Genomic DNA, 22709 nt, shown 5'->3' on the forward strand with positions numbered 1-22709 from the left:
TAGTAAACGACCTGTTTCAAGATCCATGATAAAGAGCTCCAGCTTGTTTTCAAAAGCAAACACGGCTTGTTGAAGGGATAACACTGTATTTCCAATGCCTTGCATTTTCACGTTGAGCTGGTTCAGATGTTCAGTCATATCCATGAGATAGTAAAACTTGAGGAGCCACTCAGTTTCGGCTAGCTCAGGATGCTCAATCCCTTTCATTTCAAGGAAAGTCCGGATTTCGTTCAGGCAAGCCGCAAAATGGCTAAGCACCTTCCCTCTTGACAACCAATGCACATTGCTGTGCAAAAGCAGACCGTGATAGTTATTTCCAACTTCATCCAGCAGCATTTTAAACTGGCGACCATTTAAGGCTCAGGCAACAATAAAGTTGATCACACGAATGACCAGCGACATCACTTCGCCAAGCTGCCCATCACACATCTCAGCACAAAGTGCCTCCTGGTGTAGAATGCAATGGAAACTTACGATGGGTCTATTTTCATATTCACGGAGAAGCGCCACAAATCCTTTGTTTTTCCCCACCATACACGGAGCACCATCTGTACACACTGAGATAAGTTTATCCATTCGTAGATTTTTTTTCTTGAGCGAACTCCATGAAAGACTTGAATAAATACTCACCTATTGTGGACCCTTTTATTGGCAGAACAGCAAGACTTTCTTCGCGCAGTGTATCACCAGCAGCATATCTTGCAATCACACTGAACTGCGACAAATGGCTTACGTCTGTTGACTCATCCAAAGCCAGGGAAAAGAACGGCACTGTATTTATGTCCTTCACTCGCGTTTCCTCCACTTGGTTTGCCATCATGATGGTACGATCATGAACAGTTCTTGCCAATAGAGGCATGTCTTGTATCCATTTGATTATCTTGTCTTTGTTTGGAAGATCATCAAAAAGTTCATTGGCTACATCCAGCATGAACGTTTTAGCATACTCGCCATCTGTGAATGGTTTTCCGTTCCTCACTATTGCTAAAGATCCAACAAAGCTAGCGGAATTATAGTCACCTTGCCGGGTCCATACGCGGAGTTGCTGCTGGCTGACTTGCACCCTGCTCAGTAGCTCTTGGCACACTTTCTTTCTGCTGTCTCCCGCAGGGTATTTTGATGCAAAGGTAGCATGGTGTGTGTCGAAGTGCCGCTTTATATTCGACCATTTCATCGATGCAATTTTGTCATTGCAAATTAGACACACCACAGAACCTGCTCTTTCCACAAAGGCGAATTCTTCGGCCCATTCGTCCTGAAATGTACGATACTCCTCATCTTTTTTTCTTTTCGCCATCTTCTTCGTCGAAGGGTTAGCTTTGAGAAAATGAGAGAGAGGGAGATGTTGACCCAACTGAGGCTTGGCAAATAGTGAGTCTGGCTGGCCTGCACACGGGCTTATATACTCGAGAGGTGCGGTGCGGCCGGCCGACTCTGGGATGCTGTCGCCTCAGCTGTGGCACGTGATTGGTCGAGATGAATTCCGCTATGCGTCTCGGCGGCGGCACGTTATTGGAGGAACCGAAATCACGAGTCGCCTCGGCCGCATGACTGGACGAAACAAAAACCGCTTCAGCCAATTCGGAGGAGTTTTTTCTTCTCTGCTTCTGCCAAGTTCAGCCCTGCACGTGAATGAAGCACGACACCATTCAAACTATAGGTAAAGCTTCCGCGAGAAATATTGGGCTTTCAAAGTTTCAAACTCCAATTTTATCTGCGAGCCAGATGCAATCATCAAAAGAGCCACACCTAGCTCGCGAGCCACACGTTCCTGACCCCTGGAATAGCGTGTCATGATCCAAAGTCTGTGAAAAGAAGGGCACGCTAAGAAAAAAATATCAGAAACTACAGTGGCGTGACATACACTTTGCAACACCTGAAAGCAACTGGCTCGGGACAAGAAGAACCTTCCCAAAGCAAGACAAGCACTTGAAGTTGCTCAGCTTATGCGATAGATGAAAAGCAAATCATCTGCTCACAAATTAAATGAGAGTAGGCTGGAACATTGACATCTCATCTTGCATTGCACAGAAGGCTGATTGCAGCAGGTCTCCATTGCAGAGTTGCAACCACTGCTGATACTTCAGAATAAGGTGAAAAGACTGAAATTTTCGAAGCAACACCAATATTGGGTGACTGAAGAATGGAATTGGGTATTCTTTTCTGATTAATCAAAATGTAACCTTTTTTAATTTCAAAGATGCCAGCTCATATGGCGAAGACCTGGAGAACGTTACAACAATGTTTGCATCCTACAATTAAACAGGGAAGGCTCTGTGACTGTCTGGGTTGTATCTCAGCTTTTGGTGTTGGAAAACTTGTTGAGATCAATGGGACACTAACAAGAGTGAAGTGCAAGCACATACTGCACCACCATCTTTTTCGTCGTGGAGATCATTTAATCATAAGAGGTTTCATTTCCAACAAGATAATCCAAAACACACTTTCAATACAGTGTAGTAAGACAGTAGTTGGATAACAAGATTACAGCTGTTGTGCTCCAACTGCAAGAATAGCCACCCCAAAGTCTAGATATGAATCCCATTGAGGCCATGTGGGATTACCGGGAAACAGAGAAGAACAACAGGAACCCAACTAACCTTGCAGAGCTATGGAATGTACAACAGAATATTTGGCACAATATTCCTGCAAGAGTACTTCATTCGTATACAGAAAGCATGGATAAAAGAGTGATGGTACTCAAGAAGGCAAAAGGCGGACACACAATGTAATGACTGATACTATGAAATGACACTGTTGTTATTTATTTCAACAGTTTGTTCACACACATTTATAAAGGCTGTTATTTGACAATAATAAACACATATGTCTGTTATCTATACAACAAGAGAGAAATGCCAAATTTTGTTCCCGTTTTGCGACGTCAAATCAAATCATATCCTCCTGAAAATTGGCAGGTATTTAATTTACTATCGGGAAGGTGGCTCGATGTACTTTTCGTTATGAACTATTATCTATTGTGAATTTGGGGGGTGAAAATGGGCAGGACACACCCAATGCTCTTAAGAAGGAAGTAAAACCATTACCACTTTCATTGAATAAGAAAGTAAAACCGCCGACCACGTTCATTGAAAATTGTGATTATTGACGGAAAAATGAAGCAAGACGCATGAGAACAACAAATACGTCAGAAACCTGAAAACGGCTGTTGAAAGCATGAAATAAGATGGAAGAGAAGATCTTCGAGTTGTCATCCACGAAAACAAGCAGCCGCCACACAACATCCTCGCCGTTACAACGCACCATCCGGTGATTAAATAGGCATACTAATGCCGAACAAACCAACGAACGAATGAACCGACATATGCTTTCATTTATGAATTACCCGTCGAAGACGGGTACTTTGCTAGTCACTGATAATTTAATTACTTGAATTATCTGAAAGCAAAAGCATGGTGTTGCTTTAATGGTTAAGGTAGCTGGCTTAAGATCTCAGGTCCTGAGTTTGAGCCCATGTTTGTCCGTTAAATAACACCAGGTGGGTTGACTCAGCCTGTCATCCTTACGAGGTCGCCAAAATGAGTACCATCTTACTGGGGTAATAAGCAATTTGAGTATTCTGCGTCGGAGTGGCGACCCATCCAGTATTGTACTCCTTGACCAATGAAACTGCCTCGGCAGCCCTCTGCGCCTCACAGCATGAAAGGATTGGTTACCCCAAAGCAGAGCTCGACATTAACAGGTGCCCAGGATACCTAATTTTAGCATCGGGCCACCAAATTTTGTAGGTTGTTGGGTTTTGGATGTCCGGCGGGGCACCCTCAAAATCGCATAATTAACATCAATTTTGACCACAAATTTACGATCGCCATGATCAGAGCTACATGGTTTTTGAAATTCACCTCATACAATGAAATATCGCCAAACATAGAGGTACTATTAATAATTATCAAATGCACTACACTCTCATATGGTCTGTGGGAAGATGCAGGGAGCTTGGAAATACATGAACGAAGATGGGAAAACAATTGGTTGATTAAAATTCACAATTTAATGATCACCTCGACGCTCAATTCAAAAGAATGTACGTCAGACATTGTACTTATGTTAAATATCGGTGGCATTGGAATGAGAATATTTTATTGCCAGTATGGTACAGGAGGAGGCTTCGATAAGTCAGGGATGATAATGGCCATGCAGACTAGTCTAGAGAATGAATGATATAATGTGTTCTGGAAGTGGGTCAGTCTAGTCTCCAGCTATGTTCAGTAATGTAAACACACTCACGGGCTCACATAGTTCGCTCGTTTTAGTCTTGGGCAGTTTCCTGGTCAAATGTATTCATTCAAAATATGCAAATGAGCTTTTGGCAGTATTTCATGGATGATGAGTGAAAGTGAAGCAGACTATCAGAAGGCAGCTGCAAATATTTTGTTGGCCATTGGTGCATGGTAACTTATAAAACATAATTTAATCAGAATAACAGTGGAATGAAACTTTTATGAAAGTCTACTTACAGGGAGACATTAAAAATATAATTGTATCGGTGATTGTACATGACACCCACTTAATAGTAAAGTGGGCACAATTAGGGCCAGGTTACATTGCTTGAGAGAGCATTCAGAGGCATGAGTCAGAAAGACTGTCAATTCAGCTTCACGCCTGCTTAAAAACATGTAGTGAGTGGGGCAGAACGTCGAGAGGAGAGTGTTCCTGTTGCAGCAGCAGGAGGGGGATTGAGAGGAGAGTGTGCCCTCGTGTTCGGCCAGCATGTTGGTGAACTCTGCTGGTGCCTCATCCAAGGACATTACAGTTACAGGGTCTGAGGTTGGGACTTCACATCCCAAGAATACAAGGCCTATCTTAATTCCGCTATCGGTGTAAGGGTTGTGTACTTCTAACATAGTGATGATGATATTCAATCTCAAGAAATATCTTGCTGTTCTTTAAAAAATCAACACTTTCTGTCTCACTCTATTAAACAAAGGCCAGTTGATGTGTTTTCAACTTTTCAATCATCAGTGTATGTATAAATATCTATTTTTTTTCAAACTTGAATATCGTAGAAAAGATTTTCCTTTATTTATTTTTTTTGAGCACTCCCCCCCCCCCAAAAAAAAGAAAAATCAGAATTGCAGAAAATGGGTGACTGGCAGGGAACCCTAAAAATAGTTAATGTAGAGCCCTGCCTAAAGTATTAATATCATTGCAATAACCCAGACTTTTGCACAGTACTTTACATAACTCATTATTTCCCCACACCTGCTGACAGTGTCAAACGTGCAACCTAGTTTGGTGATACCTATGGAAGATAAGCCACTTGAAGAAAAAGTTTGTGCAAATGTTGACCCACAACCTTTGAGGGACTACCAGGTGGAAGTGGCACAGCCAGCCTTACAAGGAGAAAACATCATCATCTGCCTTCCCACTGGCACAGGAAAGACGCGAGTGGCAGCATTTATTATACAGCGCCACCTAAGTGCAGCAACAATGGAAAAGAAGAAAGTGGTCGTGCTCGTGAACAAGGTGAGGATTTGTCTTTATTGCGAGTTGGCTCGTTATTAACTTGATGTCATTTTGTGCTGTTAGCCAAATGTGATGTTGTTTTGTTAATGTTTGTCTGTTGGTTAATGGTTAATCTAATTTTCCTATCACCTATCAATGGTTAAATCGAAAATTTTATTTTTTATTTTTACTACAGCACAGATGTACACATGCCTACAGGTTGTTCACAATACAATGCAGGAAAATATGTGATTTGGAGGGGAAATTGTGAATACAGAACAACTGTAAAGATTGAACTCCCCACGTGATATTTGTAAGGCTATCACTATCTCTACAACATGTTGAAACAACATAATTTTTAACTCAACTGTTAACCTTGACTCTACAGTTAATTTGGAGGTATCCCCAAAAGATATGACAGACTCGGAAATGTGTCTGACGACGATCCTTACTGTCCCTTGTCTTACTACTTTGACCTGACCTTACATACCTTCCCATCACTGCTGGAAATTGTTTCACTCTCTCACTCCCGGTCACGGTGCATTACCAGTGCAATTCACAGGTGCATCAAATTCTGTAAGTTTATAGTTAGACGAGGACCGAAAGATGGCAAATCTGTCAGCTGATTGATTTTGCATAGAGTCCTCCTTCATCTTCAGTATGTATGGCTCGACATCTTCGGACCCTGGATGGTCACCTCCCGTCGGAGAAGGATAGGACATGCGAACAACAAATAATGGGCCATGCTGTTCATGTGCAAAGTATTCGTGCTATTCACATTTAATTCACTGAGTCTATGAACACTTCAAGCTTCATAAATGCCCTCCAAAGGTTCTTTTCTATTAGAGGACCTGCTAAACAACTGTGTTCTGACTGTGGAACCAACTTTGTTGTTACTTGTGAGGAGCTAAAGTTCAACAAAACTGATGTCAACAGCACCAGTGTTGTGAAATACCTGTGTGACCAAGGATGCACATTGGTGTACAACTCCCTCCCTCTTCACGTGTGGGTGGAGCCGAGGAACATATTATTGAGATGGCTCGCAACATCCTCGACTCCATAATTTCAAATGTCAGGCCGATTTGACTCTTCCATGTCTTCCTGAAAACTCAGTGCTGGGGTTTCAGCTTGTATAGCTCATCGAAGACCTCTGTTATGGTCATGTACTTGATAACTGCTTACTGGATGGTGTATGGAAACATGTGGAAAAGAGAGGTAAGCCTCCTTGTGTAGTCATATGTTAATGCACATACTTTGTAAATGGGCATGCATGAGCCCGTTGTGACGAAGATAACATAGCCAGCCACATGCACCACAGTTGTGGTTTCCCTTTGCCACACCGACCGTTAATTATCATTTTTTTATTAGGAGTGAAAAACCCGTCCTTACGGAAGGGACAATTCCCCCAGGATTACAAACAGGAAGTCGCAAAAGAATTCCCCCCAAATTGGCGTATTTTAATAAAACTTGTAATACCCACTGCCATCGGGATTGGTGCGATGCCATACATATTTACATCTAGAGACAACTGGGGTCCTCATCCAACACTGAACCCCCGACACTAGAAATTAATTTTACCGCCTAAAACCTTTCCTGGTACAACAATAATACAACCACCAGTTTTCAACTCCAACTCCAGAGATTCAGGAGTGTACAGAAATCAAACATGCACAAGCAGACACTTCTTGAATTGCCATATGATTCCCCACGGTTTCACGTCTCCAATGGAGCAAACGCACTACTCCACAGAAGGCAGAGTGCTACAAGCGGAATGGTAAGGAATGCTGCAGCCCACCCCATGAAGAGGTGGGGGTGAGGAGAGAGAAATGAGAGCCTGGGCTGGCAGAGAGCTATTTGGAATGTCGGTCTCGAAGGAGCTGACATTTGGGCACAGTGTGGGTGCGAAGAACAGTCCCCAAGAGCTCTCCAGTTGAACCTTAAGGCCCTGTCACACGTTGACGTTTTAGCCAGCGTATGGCAAGGTTTCAAAATGAATGTGAAACGCTGGCGTACGCTGAACTATTGATGTTTTTTTTAAGTTTTGGGCATATAATAACGTTTTGGACGTATGCATAATGTCTTAGTAACATACACAGAACGTTTTAATCACATATAGATAATTTATGTGCTGTGTCACGTGATTGGGATTTCGTATATCATGCCTCGCCCGCTAGGGGTGGCAGGAGTGTACGTCTGGTCGTGCAATAAAGCGGAGTTGATGCTGGCAAGCTTGCTTCTCGTGTCCCAATGCACCTCGTACACTCTAGTTGGCTGACGAGGATGGTTGAAAACGGACTTGTGCCCGTTTTCGTCGGAGACAACTTCGAATTGTTTTCAGAACAATTGGAATGCTATTTCCATGCGAATGATGTGGTCGACGAGAGCAAACAGAAGTCGATCTTGCTCGCTTCGCTTTCGGCAGAGCATTATCGACTACTGCGAGATTTGGTGGCGCTGAACAAGCCCCGGGATGATGGGCTGTCGTTTCGGGACATTGTGCAGAAGATGAAAGCACACATGGCGCCGGAGAAGTCATTACAGCTCGCTCGATACCAGTTTGATTGCCTCTCGAAAGGGGCAGAGGAACGTGTCGCTGATTTTGTGGCGCGGATTAAGCATTCTTCCGTGTCCTGCAAATTCACGGCAGAGGAGCGTCCAGCTCGGCTCAGAGATCGTTTTATTGCTGGTTTACAAGATGCAAAGATGGTTTCAGCGGTTTTACGGCTTAAGGGTGAAGCCATTACATTTGACTCGGCAGTCAGCGCGGCTACAGCGGTCGAGCAGACTCGCGGGGATGTTCGAGCCATCACCGGCCACGCGGGGTCGCGAGCACCCCGGGACGCGCGCACGACCTTCGATGCGGGTCGGACGTCACCGCGCGTGCGGCGAGGTGACCCAGCGGACGTGTTTGGGATGTGGAGGTCGACACCTGCGCCGTGCGTGCCCGTATAAAGGCACCGTGTGTTTGAATTGTCACAAGGTGGGTCATTTGACGCGTGTGTGCCGTGGGGCGCCGGCCACCGTTAGGGTCATGGACGGCGATGTGTGAGGCGACTCGGGGCGGAACCGGCAGCCGATGATGAGCCTGTTTTCAATTGGCCCGGTGGCGGCGCGCCCGATGACGGTGGAAGTCGAAGTGAACAAAACGCCGATCACGTTCCAGGTCGATACGGGAGCGGCTGTGTCGCTCATCGGCAAACAGACCGTGCGTAGACTCAACGGCTTTAAGCTTATCAGGTCAAACCTCACGCTGTTCACGTACACCCGCGAGAAGATAACGTCAGTCGGGATGGCAGACGTGTCTGTGCGGTACCAAGGCCAGGTCGCCACGCTTCGGGTGTACGTCGTGCGGAGGAGGGGACTGTCTCTCCTCGGCCGAGATTGGCTGGCCCGCATCAGGCTAGACTGGGCCGCAGTTCACCTTGTGCAACCCGTGCCGAGCCGGTGGGAGTATCAGTTGGAGAAGATTCTTCAAAGACATCAAGGGTTGTTTAGCGACGACCTTGGGAAACTCAAGGGCATGGAGGCAAAACTCTTCCTGAAGGAGGGGTGGTTCCTCGATTTTGTAAACCGCGTCCGGTGCCGTATGCCCTGCGGGACAAGGTCAAGGGTGAACTGGATAGGCTGGAGGCCTGTGGAGTGATCGAACGGGTGTCGCGCTCAGATTGGGCCACCCCGTTTGTCACGGTGCTGAAACGGAATGGAGACGTCCGATTGTGCGGGGACTTCAAATCCAGGGTTAACCCGGGGCTCAGTTGGCGCAATATCCACTGCCATCAATCGATGAATTATATGCGCGATTGGCGGGGAGCCAATACTTCACGAAGCTAGACCTGCGTGATGCATATTTTCACCTGCCGATGGATCCCGGGAGTAGCGAGCTTTTGACAATCAACACGTGTCAAGGACTCTATCGATATACCTGGCTCTGTTTTGGGATTGCTTCAGCCCCAGCTTTGTGGCAGAAAGCCATGGATCAGGTTTGCATTGGCCTGCCCGCTCAGACCTACCTGGACGATGTGCTCATTGCGGGGAAAACGGCGGACGAGCATCTTGCGAACATTGCCCAAGTGCTGACAAAGCTAGAAGCGTGCGGCCTGCGCTTGAACCGGGACAAGTGCGCGTTCTTCAAGCAGTGCTTGGAATACCTCGGGCACATCATCACGCCGGAGGGGCTGTTGAAAGGTCCTCGGAAGGTGGAGGGGATTCAGCACATGCCACCACCTCGCGACAAGACGCAGCTGCGCTCGTGCATTGGTATGGCCCAGTATTACCAAAGGTTGGTGCGCGGGCTCAGCTCACAACTTGCGCCGTTAACACAGTTGCTCAGGAAGGACGAGCGCTGGGCTTGGGGGCCTGCACACCAGGTGTCGTTCGACCGCGTCAAGCGGCTGCTCACAGAGGATACAGTCCTCGTGCACTACGAGCCTGCGCGTCCGCTCCTATTGGCATGCGACAGCTCTGCATATGGCATCGGGGCAGTGCTCTCCCACAGGATGGACGATGGCTCCGATCGGCCTGTTTGTTTTGCATCCTGGACCCTGTCCACAGCAGAGCGCGGATATGCCCAGATCGAGCGTGAGGCTCTCAGCCTCGTCTGGGGTGTGCGGAGGTTTCATCAATACCTGCTGGGGTGGCATTTCACTTTGCAGAAGGATCACAAACCGCTTCAATTCATCCTGAGACCTGAACGCGGGGTGCCGGTGGTAGCGGCCGCACGAATACAACGGTGGTGTCTGTTTCTGGGTGCTTACGATTATGATATTCAGTTCCGAAGCACTGAGAAGCATGCTAACTGCGACGGGCTCTCGCGCTTGCCGTGTGCGGAGGGTCCAGCTGCGTCTGAGTCGGCCGACCGGGTCGATGTGTTCGCGCTGGGCCAGGTCCAAAGCGGGCCGGTCACGACCAGACAGGTCGCGGTGGAATCGGCTCGTGATCCGGTGCTTGCCCGTGTCGTCCAGGCGATTTCTTCGGGGAATTGGAGCGATCTGCCTTCGACACCGGCATTTCAACCTTTCACGTCACGCGCATCGGAGCTGTCGTTGGTCCAACGGTGCGTTATGTGGGGAATGAGGACAGTGATTCCACCGAGGTTCAGGCAGCGGTGTTTGGAAGAACTGCATGTCAGTCACCTTGGCATCGTGAAGACCAAGAGTCTTGCTCGTACCCTGTTGTGGTGGCCTGGATTGGACAAAGACATTGAGCAGTTGGTTAAGCGTTGCGCCACGTGCCAGACAGATGCTGATAACCCGCGTTGAGCTTCGGGACTATGGCCTGCGCCAGACAGAGCCTGGCAGAGGGTCCATGTAGATTTTGCGGGGCCGGTTAATGGCAAAATGTTTTTTATTGTGATCGATGCATTCTCGAAATGGCCGGAGGTTGTAGTAATGCAGCATACATCAGCAAACATTACAGTAGAGAAACTGCGGATGATCTTTACTAATAAAGGGTTACCAGAGATCCTGGTCTCTGATAATGGTCTGCAGTTCATCGCGGGTGTATTTGATGAGTTTATGCGCCAAAATGGTATTCGACATCTAAGGTCCGCACCGTATCATCCTGAGACGAATGGCCAAGCTGAGTCGTTTGTTAAAGATGTTGAAACGGGCTTTGTGCAGGGGGAGTGTTGCACCTGTGCAGACGGTGGTCGATGTGTTTTTGCTCCATTACAGGAACGCAGTTCATCCTGTCACGGGTTATTCGCCTGCCATTCGTCTCTATGGACGGGCATTGCGGTCCAGACTGGATTTGCTGCGACCTGTAGGGTCGGGGAGTGGGGCGATGTCGCGTCCGACGCGGCTGCGTGGCTTCGATGTGGGACAGCGGGTAATGGTGCGCGATTATTTCCACGGTTCCAAATGGGTGCCGGCGGTGGTCTCTGTGGTGCTGGGGCCGGCGAATTGCATGGTGCGGACTGATGGTGGGGATGTGTGGAAGCGGCACGTGGACCAAATGCATGATCGCTGTGCAGCGTCACCCCCCCACGCCTCCCCGGGCCGAACGATGTGGGACCCCCACCTGTAATGTCGCCGGCACCTGACGTATCGCCAGGGCCGGTTGTGCCGACGCCCAGGGGGTCTTCGCCTGATGCTGTCCTACCCGGGGACGTCGGGCAGGCTGGGCGGTCGGGGGCGGTTGGTGTTGCGGAGGGCGCGAGTCCGGCGAGGGTGTCACCTCGACCGAGCCGGGAGGCGTCTGAGCCTGGACCGTCTGGCGGCGCTGCCCGTCCAAGGCGGGTCAGGGTGCGGCCGTGGTACTTGGAGGATTATGAGTGTTGATGGGTTTCAGGTGGTCATCTTATGATTGTCCTTTCATCATTTGACTTGTCATTTTACGAGGGGAGGAGTGTGCTGTGTCACGTGATTGGGATTTCGTATATCATGCCTCGCCCGCTAGGGGTGGCAGGAGTGTACGTCTGGTCACGCAATAAAGCGGAGTTGATGCTAGCAAGCTTGCTTCTCGTGTCCCACTGCACCTCGTACACTCTAATTTATACCAACGAATGCTGAGCATGTTGTCGGTGTTCACAACCTATGCCCAACGATAGTCTAACTTATGCTGAGCGCGCGGCATTATATCGCCGAGGATCACGTGGCGTAGGCTATTAATAGGCTGCGGCTCGATAATTCAAATTATAGCCGCACTAGACATCGAAGTGTGAAGCGCTGTCACACCTTGACGTTTTAGCCAGCGTATGCCGACGTATGAAAAATTTGCCGAACCAACCTGGCACACGTCGAATACGTTATGGGTAAGTTTTGTATACGTTAAGAGCACGCTGGCATATGTCGTAGTACACTGGCATACATCGTAGTACGCTGGCATACGTCGTCATACGCCGAGTACGTCGAGAAATTTTCAGCATGTTGAAAATTTCTCGACGTATGACACACATTCCGCATACGCTGGCATCAGTTGTAGGCACGCTACGCGATCGTTGACACACGTCGACACACGTTACTTGTACGTTACTCCTAAGTCGAAACACATCAATGTAATGGTTAGCGTCAGTGTTCCAGACTCCCTGTTTTTTTTTTTTTTCTTTTTTCGGTATGACGGTGATGTTGACACTTTGATTTCTAGTGCGGTTATGATTTAAATCATTGAGCGGCAACCTATTCATTATATTATATTATAACCGCACGAGAAATCGAAGTGTTAACATCACCATCATACCGAAGAAAAAAAATAAAAATAACAAAACCAGGGAGTCTGGAACACTGACGCTAACCATTACATTGACGTGTTTCGACTTATGAGTAACGTACAAGTAACGTGTGTCGACGTGTGTCAACGATCGCGTAACGTGCCTACAACTGATGGCCAGCATTATGTGGAACGTGTGAGTCATACGCTGGCATACGTCGAAAAATTTCAAGCATCGAAAATTTGTCTATCACCTCGGCGTACTGCGACGTATGCCAGCGTACTATGACGTATGCCAGCGTACTATGACGTATGCCAGCGTACTACGACGTATGCCAGCGTGCTCTTAACGTATACAAACTTACCCATAACGTATTCGACGTGTGCCAGTGTTTTAGCTAAATTTTGCATACGTCAGGCATACGCTGGCTAAATCGTCAAGGTGTGACAGGGCCTTTAACAAAATGTGTAAAATCTGAAACTGCAGTCCTGGGTGAACAACCAAGGTGGCTCCATTTTTGAGTTGAGAGGGGTTTATTATATTTTTATTTTCGTTTCGTTTCGTTTCGTTCATTCATTCATTTCCTTCTTTATTTTAATTCCCGCCAATCCTCACATTTCTGTTTGCACAGATTCATAGTCAGAGTTGGGGACAAGTTTTCTGTGATTCCCGAAGTTTTACTGCATTTGTCTTATCGTAGAGGCCCATCAGATTTGTACTTCATGCTGTTTAACATGTGCTTGTATTTATTATTTATTACACTGAACATAACGATTTGTTATCACAAATTTATCTCATTAAATCACTTAAAGTTTGGAGAAGTTGCTCCTCGTTCTGTCATCAGCGGTGTCAGCATAGAAAAGTTGTTGGGTTTTCGGTGAAAAGACGGTCTTCCCTCCATTGACTTTTATATTCAACCATTCGTTCCACTCAGTTTGTCTTGGAGCCAAAACAGCCAGTCACTGGTGCACCATGACCCTGTCACGTTACAAATTGGAGTTGGTATTCAACCCCTCAAATGCCACTGAGAGAAATTTCACCGTTCTTAAATTATGTACAAAATTCTCTTCCAAATTGTGATTTTGTGGCTTGGAGACGACATTATAAATTGGTGTCAGGAGTGGATATCAGACCGAGAAAATGGATATGCACCCATGTGGAGAGGAAGGAAGAATCTTGCATGACTCTTAAATTCATCCCAACATCCACCCATGATGCAAATGGACAGTTTGGGTCAGTGGAGTCAGAGACAGTAAAAATATTATGGTCAGGAATGATGGAGATAGGGTCATGTTTGACGGTGGTAGAGTCAGAGCTGACGGTACAACAGTGGAAGCTCGGGTGAAGCTGACAGTGGTGCAGTTGTATGGCTGAGTATGGTGCAGCCGGAAATTATGCAGCCAAGAATGAGACTTGAGGATAGCTGGCCTGAGTGGCTTGCCGATATTGCTCCAGACAAAGACAATATCACTGGGGGGGGGGGGGGCGGGGCTGTGTAGCCAACTATAGTGTAACCGAGTGAGAGGTCACCCGAGTTGAGATAGTGATGAACATGAGTGAGGCAGAATGTTCGGCATGGTGAGTCGGTCAAGGACTCTGAGGGAGTGACTGAACTTAGTACCATGGGAGAGACAGACCCTGTACTGGGACATTAGGAGTGGAGTCAGAGGGTTATGAATGAAGTTAATCCCAGATAGAGTAGATCCACTGTTTGTTTCGGTGAATGTATCAGAGCAGGTGGAGTTCAACACAGGCATTGTTTCAGTACATATATATGTATATATATATATATATATATATATATATATATATATATATATATATATATATATATATATATATATATATATATATATATATATATATATATATATATATATATATATATATATATATATATATATATATATATATATATATATATATATATATATATATATATATATATATATATATATATATGTACATATATATATATATATATATATATGTATATATGTATGTATATATATATATATATATATATATATATATATATTGTTGCGGTATTGGCGTGCTGACGGCCACGTAACTCGAATCGCGGCACGTCGCCCACCGGACGGACAATCCAGTCGTGACCCTCTCGGACTAACGCCGGGAACCAGTCACGGGTGGACCTTTCGGTCTCACCGCGATCGAGCCAATCAGCCCCCGCGTGGGATAGGGTTGCTCGCCAAATTCGACCTACCTAAGTACCCACGCGGAGGGTAGACCGGGCGATCGCACCTCGCCGCAGGTCGACTTCGGACACGGGCCACTTAAGCGACCCGTTCCGTACTATCAGAATAACCGAGCGGTGTTATCGTCGACCTCGACGGTTCGATTAATTATCGGGCGTACTCAGCCCACTACCAACCCTTTACGTGAAGCAAGATGAGGGTTCAATGGAGGAAAAGACGAAGCGAAGCGGGAGAACAGTTCAACAATAAAGCACATTTATTCGCGGCACACGGGAAGCACACAAATACAATTCCACCAAATGCACACAAAAAAAAGAAAACACACTTCCATTTACACAAAAAGCAAGTATAAAAGTGAAAACACAGTGCAGAGCTAATACCGACTACCGAGCACACGGCAACACTTATACAATTCTACTTCACAGACGGCGCCGACAACACATACCCAAAACCAAGGAAAAGAAATACCCTCAAGAATGAGGCGGGCCTGAGGCCGAGACCGGGTCGCGCCTACCCGTCTGGTGATGAGACGCGGAGCGGCGATGGCGCCTCACTCCGCGGGCCTCGCGGACAGTGCCTGGCAGGGGGTGGGAAAAGGGGCCCCCTTGGTCGCACTATCTCAGCGCGGGGGGAAACAGGAGGGGGTTGCTGATGCTCGGGGTATAGAGGATCTTTATTATCCCTGGTGTGCGTCTCCACCTCGGCCAGGTCGCGCTGCCGGCCTCCCTCGGGCGTGCAGCTCCTGGCACCGACGCGAGCACCCCCTCGTCTGCCCTCGCCGCTGCCGCCTCTCCGCCTCTGGACTCTCCACCCTGGACTCTTCTTTGGGCTCCCCTCGTTCGACTCTCTTCAGCTTCTCCAGCTACTGCAGGCTTCGGGCTCCAGACTTCCACACTCGTCCCCTCTGTTCCGACTCCTTCTCGTTCTGCTGACTGACGAACACCGTCCTTTTATCCCCCCGTAGCTTCGCCTTTGACCCCCTCCCTTTGACCTTTCACCTCGCTCCCCATTGGCCCGAGAAAAAGTGGGCGTGAAGGCTTTTTGATCCACAAATTTGCATATATCGATCGTTCTGGAGGCGGGGCCAAATCGCCCCTCGCTCACCGATTGGACGGCAAAAAGTGGGCGTGTGTCGTTTTTGATCCGTTTTTGAAGCACAAAATCCGTGATTTTGTACACGCTGTTCAACGTGCGCCCTGCACGAGTCCAACACCGGTACCCACAGCGGGGCAAGAACGGTGGCGATGCTACGGTTGCGAGGTGTGACGTGAAGGTCGTGGCGGTTGTGGTGAAGCGGTGTTGTGGTTGGTGGTTGATGTTGTGGTTGTGGTGGTAATCATGGCGGTTGGTCCAAAATAAAGATAGTAAAAGAAAAACGGCTATCCTGAAGAGTCGCAGCACGTATAAATGACATGTATTCCCACTAGACAACGGGTTTGGGCCTAACTACACATGTACTTGCCGAGATACCTCACCTAAGGGACCTGAATGGTGGTTTGCGAATTTGGTAACCACAACACTACCCCCTCCCCTTTTTACAGACTCGTCCCGAGTCGTCAAATTTTCGTGTACCATCATGTGTAGTTTTCCCCTAGTACATTTTACCTACGGATCCCTGAGTGCGACATTCATGGTATTCGTGTCCCCAAAATAAATAACCTGAGGGCTGCGTAACTACCTAAACAAACTCACTCACACGGACGACTTAAATAAAATTGCCGGCGCTAAGACATACATGCCGGGGGCGCACTCATATGTACAGTACATCTTAACCTTAACTTACAAATTTTACACTAAACCATGGCCCAGGATCAATGAACTCTGCAAAAAGAAAGCAGTTAGCAGGGAGCCAGGCTGCCCGCATGCAGTCTCTGGCTCAAAACAATGCAGGTGACAGGGAACGTGGCTGGCTGCTCACACGCAGTCCAAGGCCTTCCCTTTTGAACTGAACTCAGTGAACCACAACGGTGCTTGGGCTGCACAACGCAGTCTCCGTGCCAGCTCAAGTGGCACACGCAATGAGCACAACGAATGGATGCATGAGCGGTTTGAACTGAATGCAGTGAACCACAACGGTGCATGGGCTGCACAAACGCAGTCTCCGTGCCAGCTCAAGTGGCACACGCAATGAGCACAACGAATGGATGCATGGACACAAACACGGTGCACGGGCCGCCACTGCAGGCCCGTGTTGTAGCTGCCAACAGGGCAGTTCTTGCAGCTTGCAAACTGTTGCCTTGATCCTGGCGCACATGGAAATGAACAGGGGGGGCAAAGCAAAAATTGAACGGGGGCTGGTGAACAGGGGCAGTGGGCATGGCATGGCAAAGGCAGCAGGCAAACACAGCCCGCAGAAGAAGAACGTTGCAGGCAAACACAGCCGGCAGATGAACTGGCCGGCACAGGCCTCGAAGAAAAACAGCCAGCAGATGAACTGGCCGGTACAGGCCTTGCAGCACAACAACAACTGCCGATGAAGTTTGCCGGCCTCTGCCTTGCAGCAAAACACGGCCAGCCGATGAAGTTGGCCAGCCTTTGCCGTTCAGTGGAGGTTGGTGGAGGGAGTGCGGTGGTGCTGGCCACTTGGAAGGCGGGCTCGGACCTACCTACCTGTCTCCCTCCCACCTATCGCCTTTGCCTGTCACTGTACATACCCACTCCCTTAATTTGTCAAACCCCAATTTAGCCCCAACTTATTTTTTTGTTGTTTTTATTTTTACTTCCCCTCTATAAATCGTCCCCTAACCCCCTTTATCGTCTTTGTTCGGCTAACCTATTCTGTCACCTAGCCTACTCCCAACCCCTACGTTCCCTTCCCAGAGGGGAACAAGGGAGAGCTAGCGTCCTGTGTCGAGGCCCACCGAAGCCTCAGAATGGCCTCCCCAGAGTTCAGCGATCTAACCCAAAGTGGGTCCAGCGGCCCACAACGACAGCGAGGGGATGGATGGTGCGGAGGGGTACATCTCCTAATGTACCCTAACCATTAACTCTTAAACTACCCCGGGGCTTTCAACAAGCGCCTCTCGCTTAAACTATTGGTTCTAACAACCCAGATTCCCGTCGCCTGTGTTGGTGTCCTCACAATTTCGGGCCTCGCCCCCCAATTTTATCTCCGTGCCCTCACACGGTCTCCTGGCTGGGACACGTGGCTCCCTTTGGCAGGCACGACCCTCTGCCGAATCTCCCGCTATGGCACCCCCGGGCACTACACTGCCTCCGAGCCTACCAGCTCCCTAACACCGGGGAGTGCCCCCTATGGCACCTCCCCTGAAACGCACACGTGGCAGGCCGGCCTCCCGGGCCCCTTTCCGAGGGTCACCCGTGCCCACAACACTGCCCACGCGGCTAATGGCGCCCCGGGCCCCCGCACCAAGCAGGCGCACCTGTGCCCACTACGCTATCCCGGCCCCCCATGGGCCCTTGGCCTACTGCGGCCGACTAGCCTGGTGCCCGGGGTACCCACTCAGCGATACTCACCTTTCGCAGCCACGCTCCCAAGCCCGTCAACAGGGCTCCTGCACCCCTCCAAATGGGTCTCGAGCCTACTTTCCCACCAACAGCAAAACGACCTCCATTTTTCAATTTGACTAACCCAGCTAACTCACTTTACTCTGACCCCGGGGTCCCTTGGGCGGGAGTCACTCCTCCCCCCAATTTTCATCGCACCATGCATTCCCCATTCACTCCACACACACAGACCCGCTGGCCTCACTCACTCACCAAGCACATGCCTCACAACTCATAACTCACCAACTCTTCAACACACACACCACCGAACTCTGCCATCCTCCTAACTACCTCCCCTAACTAACTCGTGCTCCCACGTCGTCCCTTAAACTACAGCACGTTCCATTTAACACTACGTAGCTAAACTACGTCCCCCCTACACATCCATAGTCTGTCTCTGTCTCCAAATAAATCATTTTATTTCCCAACCTAAATCTGGCTACAATCCCTCTACCTAATCCATTCCACGGACTCCATGAGGACTTACCCCTGCCCCATGAAGTCGGTCTAGCTAAGCTAACCCTTCCCCCTAACTAGTTTCCATCCTGTGCCCAGGTCAAGGAGGTCTTCCACCCCTTGCCCAGGAATCCTGTGCACCCGAAAGTGAGGCTTGCCTTTTTTTTTTTTTCCCCATGCGCATCACCAGCGCGGCAACTCAGAGCTCGCGCACTTTGCACCTGTCCGTGACGTCATGCAGCTGCACGTGTTCCTCGTCCCTCCTTGGACGGTGCCATCCGGCAGAGATACCCCTCCTGCCGGATTCCAACCCCACGTGCAGCCATGACGTCACCGTGCGCAGAAAAAAACACAAGCCCCACGTCTCGAGGGGTTCCCCACGCGAACACATGTGCTTTGCCCGTTGGAGCTTAACACACACGATCGCGTGGAGAACCCGTCCGGTCCAAATCCATTTACCTGCCTAAACTTTGTCCGTCCGCGGGATCGGCAAATCCACCGCGTGCGTTTCCGGACCGGGACTTCACTCTCGCAAGCGAGCACGTGGCGGTCTCGTGCGTTGCACAGCACGAACCGCGTGCTCACTGCTGGGTGAACCCGGCACGGTCCGCGAAACAACTACAGCCGCGACTCGGCTTTCTCTCCTCTGTCGCCGTCGTCGCCATTCAACCCACGCACACCTGCGTGTTACGACGCACACAGTCCACTCCATCACATTCACACCGGGAGACGCGGCTGCGTGCTCCCGCATGCCAACCGACATCTCCCTCACATACCGCTCTCTCACACACACGGTCTCCCTTGCACACAACGACCTTGCACACGGCCGTTCACCCACGCGTGCCTCACTACTCACACAAACCATACTACTCACACGTGGTGCTCCATTCACTCGCGCGGGGGCACTCACCCGCGGTGCCTCACCCACACACGCAAGGGCACTCAACCGCTGTGCCTCATCCACACACCGTGCCTCACTCATACACGCGGGGGCACTCACCCGCGGTACCTCACTCATACACACGGCGACACTCACACACGCGGTCTCTTCCACACACGGTGCCTCACCCACACACGCGGGGGCACTAACCCGCGGTGCCTCACTCACACTCCGTGCCTCACTCATACACGCGGGGGCACTCACCCGCGGTGCCTCACTCATTCAGGCCGTTTCACTCACACCCACGGCCTCTTCCACACACGGTGCCTCATCCACACACGGCGTGCTGGGAAGCACGTACTCCGGCACCATTGCCACCACACCACTCACACACGGGGTCGCTTCCACACACGGGGACGCACCCACGCCTTGCACCACACACACAGGGACAACCACACTGGGGATTCGTGTCCCCACAAGGGTCTCCGGGGCCTCTATACCCCCCAAGCTCTCCGTGCACCCGTCCACAGCACTCGTCCCCTCAACCTCGCAAAGCACGACCGAACTCACCTGGTCGTGACTCGCCTCAAGGGGGCATACTCCCTCCCCTTGTTCCTGGAGGAGGCCATCCAGGTGCTCGCACTGGGTCTCTACCCAGTCCGCCAGCTCACCCCCATTATCCTCCACTACCTCTGTGTGTGTGTGTGTGTGCGTCACTTACCCCGTCTTCCTCGTGTAGTCTTTCCTCTATTTTTTCTATCTCCCGTGTCTCTGCCAACTCTTCACCCTTTACCTCCCTTGTCTCCACTATTATTTCCTTTGTCACGGCCTTCATGCCCGCCTGCAGGCATCGGCCCATGTTCTGCGTCTCACCCCGGAACTTTTTCATTTCTTCCTTCATGTTTGCTTCCATTCCGTTTATTTGCTTGTTCATTTCGTTTTTCATTTCATTTGTATTTGTATCCATCTTTTCGTTCATGCCTTTCATTTCGTTTGTATTTGTATCCATCGTCGTTTTCACTTCATTCATTTGCTTGTTCATGTCTTTCATTTCATTTGTATTTGTATCCATCTTTTCTGTCATTGCCGCCAGCATGGCGCATAGCTGGGCCATGTTGGATGCACTCAGCTGAGCCGTTTCGGCGAGGGTTGGGGAAGGGTTTTGGTGGAGAGGGGGGGGGGGAGGTGTCATACACCGCGGCCGCTGCCGCACCCACCTCGGGCCCTGGGTTCAGTTGGGCGAGTCCGTGTTCCTGCACAATCAACATTTCCTGCTCGGGGATTCCATCCTGGACCATGGACTCTACATTACTACACATATACATTTCTAATACCCCCGGCTCCCGCTCGCCTTGAGACGCCATCTTGCTTCTCGTGAAGGGTTAATTTGCTCGCTCGTAATTTGGAGGGAATCGGGGGTCGCTTCTCTCACCCCTGGACCGATTCCCGTGAATTTAGCCGGAGACAGGAGAGCCTGTTTTCCTGTTCTCCGATACCAGTGCCGCGAGGAGGGCGATGAATTTGTATCGCACGACCTGACACCAGTGTTGCGGTATTCGCGCCCGCCGGCGTGCTGACGGCCACGTAACTCGAATCGCGGCACGTCGCCCACCGGACGGACAATCCAGTCGTGACCCTCTCGGACTAACGCCGGGAACCAGTCACGGGTGGACCTTTGGTCTCACCGCGATCGAGCCAATCAGCCCCCGCGTGGGATAGGGTTGCTCGCCAAATTCGACCTACCTAAGTACCCACGCGGAGGGTAGACCGGGCGATCGCACCTCGCCGCAGGTCGACTTCGGACACGGGCCACTTAAGCGACCCGTTCCGTACTATCAGAATAACTGAGCGGTGTTATCGTCGACCTCGACGGTTCGATTAATTATCGGGCGTACTCAGCCCACTACCAACCCTTTACGTGAAGCAAGATGAGGGTTCAATGGAGGAAAAGACGAAGCGAAGCGGGAGAACAGTTCAACAATAAAGCACATTTATTCGCGGCACACGGGAAGCACACAAATACAATTCCACCAAATGCACACAAAAAAAAGAAAACACACTTCCATTTACACAAAAAGCAAATATAAAAGTGAAAACACAGTGCAGAGCTAATACCGACTACCGAGCACACGGCAACACTTATACAATTCTACTTCACAGACGGCGCCGACAACACATACCCAAAACCAAGGAAAAGAAATACCCTCAAGAATGAGGCGGGCCTGAGGCCGAGACCGGGTCGCGCCTACCCGTCTGGTGATGAGACGCGGAGCGGCAATGGCGCCTCACTCCGCGGGCCTCGCGGACAGTGCCTGGCAGGGGGTGGGAAAAGGGGCCCCCTTGGTCGCACTATCTCAGCGCGGGGGGAAACAGGAGGGGGTTGCTGATGCTCGGGGTATAGAGGATCTTTATTATCCCTGGTGTGCGTCTCCACCTCGGCCAGGTCGCGCTGCCGGCCTCCCTCGGGCGTGCAGCTCCTGGCACCGACGCGAGCACCCCCTCGTCTGCCCTCGCCGCTGCCGCCTCTCCGCCTCTGGACTCTCCACCCTGGACTCTTCTTTGGGCTCCCCTCGTTCGACTCTCTTCAGCTTCTCCAGCTACTGCAGGCTTCGGGCTCCAGACTTCCACACTCGTCCCCTCCGTTCCGACTCCTTCTCGTTCTGCTGACTGACGAACACCGTCCTTTTATCCCCCCGTGGCTTCGCCTTTGACCCCCTCCCTTTGACCTTTCACCTCGCTCCCCATTGGCCCGAGAAAAAGTGGGCGTGAAGGCTTTTTGATCCACAAATTTGCATATATCGATCGTTCTGGAGGCGGGGCCAAATCGCTCCTCGCTCACCGATTGGACGGCAAAAAGTGGGCGTGTGTCGTTTTTGATCCGTTTTTGAAGCACAAAATCCGTGATTTTGTACACGCTGTTCAACGTGCGCCCTGCACGAGTCCAACACCGGTACCCACAGCGGGGCAAGAACGGTGGCGATGCTACGGTTGCGAGGTGTGACGTGAAGGTCGTGGCGGTTGTGGTGAAGCGGTG

General features: G+C 49.9%; 1 protein-coding gene across 10 annotated transcripts in view; it reads left to right on the top strand.

The window, feature by feature from the left end:
• LOC147030121 (ATP-dependent RNA helicase DHX58-like) overlaps nucleotides 1–22709 on the top strand; it is a 187332-nt gene that overhangs the window by 35883 nt on the left and 128740 nt on the right. For all 10 annotated transcript variants that reach the window (XM_085873833.1, XM_085873837.1, XM_085873839.1 and 7 more), the window contains one exon: nucleotides 5234–5487. In XM_085873833.1, coding sequence (XP_085729959.1) covers nucleotides 5234–5487 — 254 coding nt within the window. The remainder of the gene's footprint in view (nucleotides 1–5233; nucleotides 5488–22709) is intronic.

Source organism: Eptatretus burgeri, chromosome 3 (genome assembly GCF_056783735.1).
Source record: "Eptatretus burgeri isolate ZD-2024b chromosome 3, Ebu_testis_v1, whole genome shotgun sequence".
NCBI lineage: Eukaryota > Metazoa > Chordata > Myxini > Myxiniformes > Myxinidae > Eptatretus > Eptatretus burgeri.